The following is an 11,669-nucleotide window of genomic DNA, read 5'->3' on the forward strand; positions in this document are numbered from 1 at the left end:
ATCCCCAGTACCAAAAAAAAAAAAAAAAAAAAAAAAACAGAAGAAGAAAAGATACTTACCATCATCTCCCAGAGGTGCTCCCCATCCACAAGAAAGATAGCCTTGTGACATTTTATGCAGAGCTATTAGCTCCTCTTTGTTCCAAGGTTTTTCCTTCTATGATAGGATTCATGTAAATTTCCTCCAAAACTGAAAAGCAGCCTTCCCCAAAGATGAATTCTGCCACTACATCTAGAATGATAAGCTCTAATTCTAAATAACTTGATTGTTGTACCCACTAAAAGTACAAATCAATTGGCCAGACAAGGCAGCTCAAGGCAAGTGGCAACTGCACAAGTAAGCAGAGGTAAGCCCAGGCAAGCCAAGCTATAATAGGTGATTCTAAGCAAAGAAGCCTGGACATGCTGTGTTAATGAATACTTGGTCAATAGCAGAGCTGGTAGGGACAGGCAGTATATCCCAAAAGCAAGGCAGAGGGCCATGAACCAGATTTATGCAATGATGCAAAAGGTAGTTCAGGAACAAACAAAGCTCTAGTTTTGTTGGGGAGTATGTGGGGTTTTTTAAAGTCTTTCCATACATCCAGGTTCATTACCTTAGTGTAAGTTGTTAAGAAGTAGAATACATAAAAAATGTGAATATTTTTATAATATTGACACATAACATCTAGACACCAGAAGCAAACAATTTTATCATAAATTTGCCTTTCTGATGCCTATGAACATTTCATATGATGATGACTACTGTATTTCCTGGCCTCATTTACTTCTTCATCTACTGGTGATTGCAAAAACTTACTTCAGAGGAAGTTGAAGTGAGGTTAGTTGGGAAGTATTGAAATTGTAGGAAATTCCTGAGTTAGAACAAAGTGAAAGAGAAAGGCATGGGCAGAGCAAAGTATATAAAGACAGTGGCCTGCTGGCGAGTCATTCCTCTAATTCACTTCTGAGCCAAACTTCCTCTTTAGAACAACATGATGCTCAAGGTATTGTGACATTTTAAGTGGCTTAAACTGCTTTTCTAGCTTAATTCTTTCCCAATTTCCTCAGTTGCCTTCTTCTTTTAAGGGCTGTCTGCTATGTTTCAAAAATGGCATTTTAACTTTTCTCATAGCCTCTGGGCTACTTAATCAAGTGTATCTTCATTCTCATCAATGTTTTACAAATCAAAGACATGATTCTGTTGCATCATACTAGGAAGAAAATGAATCACTGTGAGTAAACTGAGCTTTATAAATGTCCTTTATGACACTGCCAGATTGTATTTCTTATTATCTGTTTGCTGTCACCACCTCCTGTATTTCCCTGATAATATTTCTGAGGCTGAAAGCATCATGTATTGGTTTGGCATTCTAGAGAGCCTAGCACTACAGGTTCACAAGAATTTGTGAAATTTATTTATTAAATGACCACATATTGTATCTTCATTTGTACACTATTCAAATTACAATGTTTTACTAAAAGGAGATGCAGCTGTGATGAGAACGTCATAGAGATCTTTTAAACACAGAGGAGAGTAAACATAGAGCAGTGGAAGGCTGTATGTTTATTTCCCTCATGATTTCTACCATCCAGGGCCAGGGATAGAGGGGCCATTTGTTCTTGGGATCAAATGTAGGGATGGCATTCAGGACTTGTCAGGGAATCGCATGGGCACCCCCTGCATAGATCACCAGCAGTATGGCCTTGTGTAGATGGATGCCCCTATGCCCTGCCCGGTTCCATGTTGACATCCCCCACCTGCTCCCCAGGCATATACCAATCCCCACAAGGCACTGCCATGTCAGACCTAACACACTGAAAGGATGACCCATCAGGCACTAAATATCCTCAACTATAGGAATGATTGGAGTAGGAAGATAGGTGAAATGGAAGTTGTCTTAGAATCAAGGATCCAGCTAGTTTTTGAAGGCTTAAGTTTTACTTGGCAAATAAAGCCAGTTCTTTTCCTTCCTTCCTTCCCTCCTTCCCTCTCTCTGCCTCTAGATATTTTTCCAAATATTTGGCAGCATGAAAGTCAGTGTTATTGTTATTTTCTGCCCCAACCAAAAAATTTCTGTCTCCCAGCTGTCTTCTCTCCTGCTCTCTCCCATCTCAAGATCCCCTCACTTTCCATCAAAATTTCAGAGATATAAGAAGTTAGCCCTCCTTTTGTAAATGGTGGGCATTCCCTGACTCGATCAATCCAGAGATTCTAAGGACAGTGACCAGGGTAAAGGACCTTTAGTAGGGCCCTGGTTCCATCTGTAGCTCCCCTGACACTAAACTCAGCATGAGAGATCTCTTAATCTAGCAACCCCTCACCCTCCAGTTAATATTTGTGAGGGCTCTCGTGCTCTGAGAGACAAAGGAAGTTGCTTAGTGATGTGACCATTAGAGCATGGAAGGGAAACTACTTAACATTTTACTCAGAGGTACTAAATGATAGGCATAGAGTAAAACACCCATTCAGATTGGATGGTTTCACCCTTACATCATTCTGTCCCAAGTCTGTTCTCTGGAGGAGTAGTTATATATCTCTGTCCATGATCTCTCTCACCCCTAAGTATGGCCCATCCTCCTGTGGAAGATTTAATGGACATAGAATGGGCCACCTGAGGCACCAGAACTATATTTTCACTTGTAATCTGAGGCTGACAAAGATTATCACTTTGGGGTAGATAATGATGCAAAAGAGCACCAGTTATGTCTAAGAATGGTCAGTTTAGGGGCTAGTGTAAAGGATGAATTGTGCACTGTTGAACCAGAGGCAATGAATTATGAAGCCAGTTGCATTACAGTAATGCCAGCAATGTTTTAAATTTTTACAGTCAATATTTTAAGGACATTGAAAATAATCCCCCTCCTCACAATCCTAAGGTTGAAGTGTGGTTCAGGGCCTATGCATATTATTGGACAGTGCTTAGTAGCCATGGAGAAAGATGCCAAATCAGAAGAGAAAGAGGATGGAAACTCTTAAGTATATCTGGAAAGCATTCTGCCCCTGGAAACAGTAACAAGTTTCCACAGAAAAAAGTAAAACTTGCTGCTGATAAAGATGACATTGACAATGGCAATGATGATAAGCAAAATGAAGAAAAACTCTAGTTAATAAAAACAAAAACAGAATGAAAACACTCAAGATCTTCCAGTCCAATATAAAAAGGTCAAAAAAACAAGAAAACATCTAAAATAACAAAAGGATCTCATTCTGTTGAAAATGTTAAAACAGAAGCTAAGTTTATCCATGCTATGGTTTATATCTAGATGTCTCCTGAAAGCCTCATGCAATCATAGGTGGGGCTTTGGTTAGATGATTGGATCATGGGGCACTATGCTCATTGGTGGATTAGTCCACTGATAAGTTTATAGCTAAATGTACTGTTAGGAGGTAGGAGTGGATCTGAAGAGGCAGGTCATTCCAGGAGTGGCCTGGAAGGGTGTATCTACTTCTCCAGCTCCTTCCTTAGAGTTCTGCTTCCTGGCCAACAAGAAATTCACAACTTTCTTCTGCCAGACACATCCACCATGAATTCCTGCCTTAAAACCAGGCAACTATTGACAAAAAATGTGAGTCAAAGAAAACTTCTCCTTATTTAAATTGTAGGTGACTGTTAGGTATTGTGTCTTAGTGACAAGAAAGTGACTAAGACAGATTTTGGTACAAGAAGTAGGATCATTGCTGTGACACTACTCAACCATGTGGTTCATAAGCCTTTAAGAATTTGTTTTCTGGAGGAATTTGGGAAGGGTTGGAAATGCCAGCCAGAGAGGCAGCCATGGGATGCTGTAAGCCAAGCTTGATGGGAGATTTGGGTCATAGCTCAGTAGACCAGAATGCTCATAAAAAGCAGGCAGTAAAGACAAGGCTTGGGGGATTTTGATTGGGAGCACAAACTCCATTGGCAGTTAGATTCCAGGCCAGGCAACTTATGTTCTGGCAGAAATTTTGTCTACATTTTGCTCATGACCTGAGACTTTGCAGGAGACTGAGATTAAGGGCTGCAAATTAATTACTGGTGGATGAAATTTCAAGGTAATCCAACATTCAAGCTGTGGCACAGTACTATTGGGAGTTTTTACCCAGCTCCACATTGAGAATCAAGAGCAAATGGTACAGCTGTCTGATTTTTAAAGTTTTGAGTTTCACCAGAAAAGAATCTCCTATGAAGGTGAAACAGAGGGGAGCTTGTTTGCTGAAAAAATTAGTATATTTTACATTAGGACAATACAAGTAATGCCTTGAAGGCATAGGGGAAATAGAAGGAAATTAGCTTCCTGGAATTTCATTCACAGTACTCAGTCATCCAAGCACTCAAAGGCCTCTGCAACTGTGTTTCAAGGGAGCCCAGCTACTGTTCCAGCTGGTAGTAGACCTTGTCATCATCCACATGGTGCTGGGGTTTTTTTGTGGTTTTTTTGTACCAGGGATCGAACTCAGGACCTTGTGCTTGTGAGGCAGGTGGCAGCACCACTGAGCTAAATCTCCGGCCCCCATGTGGTGCTGGTTTTATATGCATGCAGAATGCAAGACTTGTGGGTACAATGGAGGCTTCCACCCCAATTTTAGAAGAAAGGCTGGGAAGCTGGGTAGTGTGCCTCTGGGAGAGCTGTGCATGAAGCTGTGAGACTGAACTGAAAGTGCAGTGGGGGAAAGCCAGGAAAGTGGAACATTCCTGACAAAAGCTGCAGGGCGTGAGCAAAACCAGTCCAAGAGAGAAACTATGAGGACTACAAGCCCTGATAATGCTGTGGGGCTGTCCAAGCTTTTTGGAGTTCACATCTTGCACCAACTTGTCCATGGTGCTAGACATAGTTACAAGGTTTAATGTTTGCCCTGCTGAGTTTCAGTCTTGCTTTGGTCCCATTGGTTTATAGCCCTCATTTTTCCCTTTTAAAATGCGAATGTTTCACTGTGCCATTGTATGTCACCAATGTATAACTTTCTTTTTTATTTTTCCAGGGGTTCACAGCTAAGAGTTTCCCTTAAGTCACAGAGGAAACTTTGGAGTTGGACTTTTCAATAATGTAGAAACTGTTAGGACTTTGGCAAGCATTTTAGATGGACTAAATGCATTTATGCATTTTGCATAAAGAGATGCCCATGAGCCTTTTGGGAGCCAGGGGTGGAATGTTATGGTTTATATCTAGATGTCCCCCCCCGAAGCTTCGTGCACCCACAAGTAAGATGAAAAAAGTAAGATGAAACTGATTAAATTAATATTTTATTTAGCCAATATGCCCTAAATATTTTCATATTAAAATATTGAATATTGATTCAGCATATGACCTATATTAAAATATTGGGATGCAATATTATGTTTTTCTCCCACTAAGTCTTCAAAATTCAATGTTTAGTTTACTCCCATGACACATCTCAATTTGGAGTAACTACATTTCAGTCACCCAATAGCCACATTGCAGAATTATACCATATTGAATGTAACACCACTAGAATACTTAAGAATCACCCTGAGGCTGGATGTGTAGTCCAGTGGTAGAGCCCTTGTTTGGCATGCACAAAGCCCTTTGTTCCATCCCCAGCACTGAAAAAAAATCACCTAGGGATCCAAATGAAAGGAGACTCTTGTGCCAGGCTTCTGCCATTCTACTTCTGAAAACAGTCTAATTCTGGTGGTATAGAGTGGGCTCTTTTTCAAAAGGAATTCCTGGTGGTTCAGATGTTCATGTTCCTCAGATTGCACCTAGAAAATGTGGACTGATAGTGAAATGCCCTGATTTTGGAGTTAAACCTACAGGCATTTGTGTCCAAATTCCACCATTTATGAACTATGAAAACTATTAGTGTTAGCTTTCTAGAGCTTGGTCTGCTCACCTGCAAAGTGAGACTCAGTATTCACCTTAGAGACTTGTGGGTATGGAATGGATAAAGTACTTGGTATATATCCAAGAATGGCAGCTCTTAGCTATCTGAATGCACTCTGCCATCAGCCATCCCCATTTCACAGGTGAGGTGTCCCTCCTTCCTCCTCCTCTAACTTTCTGTACTTCCCTCCAAATGGCCCATCACATTCTGTTGTCATCAATTGCTGTCTTGCCTGTGTCCTCACCTCAGTGAAGGACAGAACCTAGCTATTGTGCATTACAACATCTCTGAGCCTCACAAACTGGTACTCAGTACACACTATATTTTAAATAAAACTAAATTTGATTAACTAGATTTCCTCTAGTGGAGTAAAACTCCCTCAAATTCTCTTATAGAAAAGAAGTGTGCCAGGACAAAGTGGAGAGTGACACCATTCTAACCTTTTTCCCTTTGAAGTCTGTCACAGAAAGCTTTGCCAACATCATCCATGGCTTGAAAGTGGGACACCTAACAGATCGCGTCATTCAGAGGAGCAAGAGGATGATTCTGGACACTCTGGGTGTTGGATACCTGGGAACCAGCACAGAAGTGTTTCACAAAGTCAGCCAATATAGTAAAGTAAGAAGCTTAACATTTTCTTCAAAGATAAAAGCAACATGCTTACTCTGGGCTAGACCCAGATGTATGTGCCTGTGTTCTAGTTTCTCTATACTTAGTTATATGACTAGCACTTGATTTGTACAACCCTGTTCTGTGTAGTTTTATGATTCCCTCAGCTTTAGTACTGAGTTTTTAAATTATTCCATATTTTTACTGTCATTATATTAAAGCCACTCACTAATAAAACATCATAGCTTATTATTATTATGACTAAAAGCACATTTTAACCCAAGTCTTAGAAACAAAAACATCTGCCACAGACTATTTGTTAATCCAAAGACTAAAGATTCTCTGCAGCTGGGGATGGTGGTACACACCTATAATCCCAGCCCTCTGTGGCTAAGGTGGGAGAATTACAACCCTAGCCTAGACAATGTCACAATTTAATAAGACCCTGTCCCAAAATTTAAAAAAAAAAAGAAGTAACTCAGTATGAATCTCTAGGTTCAATTCCCAGTACCACAAAAAAAAATAGAAAAGAAAAGATTACCTGAATAAAAGTCTAGTGCAGTTCTCTGAGCAGAGAAGGAGCATGACATGGGAAATGTAGCATCTGCTCTCCATAGAATATACCTGATTTAGGCAGCAAGTCCTCCATTCCCCAGTATTTATGCCAAGGGAATAATAGGGAATTCAAATTCACTTACCTGGAGCACTGTAGGGACTGAGCAACACCATCTTCTCTTTATACCATAGGTAAGGTTGTATATTCTTCTATAAAGAAGAATTTTAATGACTAAGCCTTCTAAGGGCTCAAATAAGGACTATTAATATGATGTCTCCAAATGTAAAAAAACGCTCTTGAAATCCTCACTCTGTATATCATGTTCATTCTGTATCTGATCCATATTTTTCTCTTCTAGATCTACAGCTGCAATTTATCCAGCACGGTTTGGGGTCTGCCAGATTTCAGGCTCCCACCCTCATATGCTGCTTTTGTTAATGGTGTGGCTGTAAGTTCACATGTCTTTTCAACTAGTAGATTGTCATAATAATTTCAGATCCAGGAAATACTTTAGAATTGCATAATTTCCTTGTTTTATAGATAAGATCATTAAAGTTCAGAGATGACATAGCTTATCTTCTCTTCTATTATAATAATTTCAGTTTTCATTACTTTCCTGTTTTTACAATAAATTTGTGTTTTCAAACAAGATGTGAAATAGAAGATGTGAAAGAATTTAGATGAAAGCACCTCCAAGATATTCCAACTCTAAATCTTGAATATATATAGCAAAAAATATAAAACCTAACATCCAGGCACAATTTCTTCTCATTTTTCTCTGTTGTGGGTACAAATTTCTGTCCAGTAATGTTCTTTTCATTTCTTTATCAGCTACTTATTGGCAAAGAACAATGGCCACATGGTATTTGTATTTTCTGAGTGAAAAATCAGCACTTCTGACAGATGACTTTTATATTTTTTCTGTGCGTAAAATGTCTAAAAGATTTGATTTGGACATACACATGTTGGCATTTATGACATTCTTTTATGGTTTATAGGTATAGTATCTCTTTGAAAGTCAAATGCAGTGTTGCATCTAGCAAGCAGTAGGAAACATACTAGCCACATCAAATAGACATAAATTATATTTTAATGAATGTCTAGTTATTACTATTTCATGTATAAAAATGGCTGGGATAAAGAGGAGTAAAACCTTACAACAGAAAATAGTGATTTTAAAATATGGCTAATAGATAATCTAGGTTTGAGACTTCTTATGCTGTTCTTGAGAATTCTGTAAAAATTTAAAATTATTTTCTATTAAAGAGATACAAAATATATTATTTTTATTTAATAAATTATATTAAACGCTTAATGTGATGTGTTTAAAGGGGGAGGGAGAAAGGAAAGAACAGTTTTGTGCTTAAGGGGTAATATAGATCTTTCAAAGGTTTCTAGCCACCTGTTCAAGACCCAAGAACTTCGGGCTGCTGTCCAAGGTCCTGCTCTCCTGGAGGCGAGGCGCACTGAGTCCCAGTGCCCACCCATGGGATTAAGAATCACAGCTTCTTCTTAGGTTTTAATTTCAGAAAATTAGATTTTAAGAAACTAGGTTATTACTAAACTAAATTCTTCCTGGTCCAAAAGTCAATACATTCCAGGAAAAGTTGGGTTTTTTGGTTCATATCTATTTAAACAGATTCACTCAATGGATTTTGATGACACGTGGCACCCTGCTACCCACCCATCTGGGGCTGTCCTTCCTGCCCTCACAGCTTTATCAGAAGCCCTGCCTCAGAGTGTAAAGTTTTCTGGCCTTGACCTGCTGCTGGCTTTCAACATTGGTATTGAAGTACAAGGCCGATTAATGCACTTCTCCAAGGAAGCCAGTGACATTCCAAAGAGGTATGGAGAGAACTTACCCAGAGGAAAAGTGGCCACATTCCCCCTCATCTGGCTATCTACATAGAGGTTTCTGGTTTAGAGATTGGCTCAGCTGAAGATATTTTCATTGGTGCTTGGAGAAAAGTCAGTTCCAGTCACATACCAAATCCAATGTCCATATACAAAAGTGTGACTTCATAAGCACTAATAAAAATTTCCTTAGGGTTAAGAGATCCAATCAAGCAGCTAGGAACATGAAATAATTGGAGTCTCTCATCCTAAAGTGACTCATGTCACTCTACAATCCATGATTAATCTAAGTACTCTAATCCCATCCTCAGAGCAGAATCTGCTCTGGTGATCATTAGGATCCTTCAGATTAATGAGGACATTCAGAATATCCTAACTCTGACTGTAAACCCCACAGATCAAAAATGGCCAAATGTTGGCTAAATCACATGGTTTGATCTAATTTTTTTCTGCCACTTGGTCCAACCTTCTAGAAGAAGAATGCATTGGAATACAGAGTAATGAACTTCCAGTTTCTATCAGGAATCAAAAATTTTGCCTTTTTGACAATAATTATACATTTATAAAGTACTTGCTGTATATTAAGCATGATATGTAAACATGTCATTTCATTCAAAGCTCCCAAACCCTGTGAGTACATACTATTATCATCATTTTATGTAAGGAAAAAATGCAGAGAAGTTGAATAAGGTTCTCAAAGTCACACTTTGAGTGAAAAAGCTGAAATTTGAACTGAATCTGTATTACACCATTATTATTATTAAGCAATACTACCTCCTGGAGGTTATGTTTTGTAAATCTCCAATTCTGTTTTGCTTTGCAGATTCCATCCTCCCTCAACGGTAGGAACCTTGGGTAGTGCTGCTGCTGCATCCAAGTTATTAGGGCTCAGCTTGACAAAGTGCCAAGAGGCCCTGGCTATTGCTACTTCTTTTGCTGGGGCACCCATGGCAAATGCTGCCACTCAGACCAAGCCCCTTCATATTGGCAATGCTGCCAGGCATGGAATAGAAGCTGCTTTTCTGGCAATGCTAGGTCTCCAAGGAAACAAGAGCATCTTAGACATTGCAACAGGATTTGGGGCCTTCTGCACCAACTATTCTCCCAAAATCCTTCCAAGCTTGGATTCCCACAGTTGGCTGCTGGATGAACAGGATGTAGCCTTCAAGCGTTTCCCTGCACATTTGGCTACCCACTGGGTGGCAGAGGCTGCTGCATCAGTGAGACAGCACCTTGTGCTTTCAGATAGAGCCCTACTTCCTGCTGATCACATCGAGAAAATTGTGCTCAGGGTTCCAGATGTTCAGTATGTAAACAGACCCTTCCCTGATTCAGAACATGAAGCCCGTCATTCCTTTCAGTATGTGGCCTGCACTATGCTACTCGATGGGGATATCGCCATCCCATCATTCCACAAAGACCATATCAGTAGGCCACAGGTGACAGAGTTGCTCAGGAAGATAAAGCTAGAGCATCCTTCTGACAACCTGCCAAATTTTGACACGCTGTACTGTGAGATCTGTGTCACCCTCAAGGATGGAGCTACATTCACTGAGCGCTGCAGTACCTTCTATGGACACTGGAGGAATCCACTCAATGAGGAGGACCTACAGAAAAAGTTCAGGGCAAATGCCACCGGGGTGCTGCCCCACAACACATTAGAAAGTCTTATAAAGACAGTAGAAAAGCTGGAAGATCTAGAAGACTGTAGTGTGTTGAGCACACTTTTGAAAGGTTCAGAAGAGACTTCAAAACCATCTAGCATGTAATCATTCCATCGCACAGTCTCTCCCCAGGCCCACCAACATCTAACCCACTTTGCCTTTGAAGAGATTTCAATAATCTGCTTTATATAGCAATGGTCTACTGCTTGGTCATGAATAAATGAAGAAAGAGTTCAGAAATAGCACTGTATATATTTGGAAGGAGTCTTATCCAGTAATTTTTGCAGTACTGCCCAAATTACCTTAATATAATATTGAGGAAACAAAAGGTGATTCTTTTAAACATTCCCATTGGTAAAGTCTAAATTAACTGCAATTTGCTTGGAGAGTCATCTTTTCAGAATTATTTATGAGCACAAGAGGAAGATGAACCTGTATGTTGTTTGCTGATAGTGGAGCAGAGCTCTGGTCTGTTGTGCACAACAGAGTTATTAGATGGGGGGTTGTCCTGCAGCATTCCACAGTGCAAGGGGTGCTTGTGTGGGATCTTCTAGTGTCCTTCTAGGGGATCTAGTAACTGCTTCCTTCATATGGCTCTGAGCTTGTTACCAAGTCTTCCTCTGCATAAGTTTCTCTATTTGCAAAGTAAAAATAAAAAGCAGTCTGGGGAGAAAAACAGTTTGGCTCTAAAATCCATGGTCTTAACCTTCACAGTATATCATCTTTTTGTGCAAAAGAGTTTTTGAAAAAAATGTTACCAATGACAAGTCAGAGATGCAATAAAGAAAGAAAAGGGAGGAAGAGGTATGTTAACTATATAAAGTAATAAAAATGTCACATGTGGTTTAGAAATGCAAAAGTAACAATTATAGTGTGTTCTAAATTCCTGGTGTTGTTCAAGAAAAGAGTAAAGCACCTAAATCAAAACATGGATCTGGAAGAATGCATGTTGAAATTTCTAGGGTAACCATTTAAGAAGTGCAGAAACATGTATCAGAAACAGAGGGAATAAATGAAATTAGAAAAAATAATACAAGGGGGAAAAAGAAAGGAAAGAAATATTGAAAACACATTAAATACAGAAAACACCATATACATTGGTAGAAATCCAGTGTATTTATAGTTACAAAGTGAATAAATGGGCTAAATGCCTAAGTAAGACCAAGATTGTCTAAACATAT

General features: G+C 39.5%; 1 protein-coding gene across 1 annotated transcript; it reads left to right on the top strand.

Moving 5' to 3' along the window:
• Positions 1-863: 863 nt before the first annotated feature.
• On the top strand, positions 864-11,159 carry Acod1 (aconitate decarboxylase 1). Its single transcript, XM_004845230.3, has 5 exons — positions 864-985; positions 6,262-6,423; positions 7,329-7,418; positions 8,610-8,815; positions 9,648-11,159. The coding sequence occupies exons 1-5, from the start codon at positions 974-976 to the stop codon at positions 10,591-10,593; spliced, it is 1,416 nt and encodes a 471-aa protein (XP_004845287.1). The 5' UTR covers positions 864-973; the 3' UTR covers positions 10,594-11,159.
• Positions 11,160-11,669: the final 510 nt, after the last annotated feature.

The sequence above is a fragment of the Heterocephalus glaber genome, unplaced genomic scaffold, assembly GCF_053883595.1.
Source record: "Heterocephalus glaber isolate CG9 unplaced genomic scaffold, H.glaber_assembly_v1.0 deba00001577, whole genome shotgun sequence".
NCBI lineage: Eukaryota > Metazoa > Chordata > Mammalia > Rodentia > Bathyergidae > Heterocephalus > Heterocephalus glaber.

Coding starts and splice junctions, on each gene's coding strand:
- Acod1 (XM_004845230.3), top strand. Junction 6,424..7,328: donor AAGTCAGCCAATATAGTAAA/GTAAGAAGCTTA, acceptor TTTCTCTTCTAG/ATCTACAGCTGCAATTTATC. Junction 8,816..9,647: donor GCCAGTGACATTCCAAAGAG/GTATGGAGAGAA, acceptor TTTGCTTTGCAG/ATTCCATCCTCCCTCAACGG.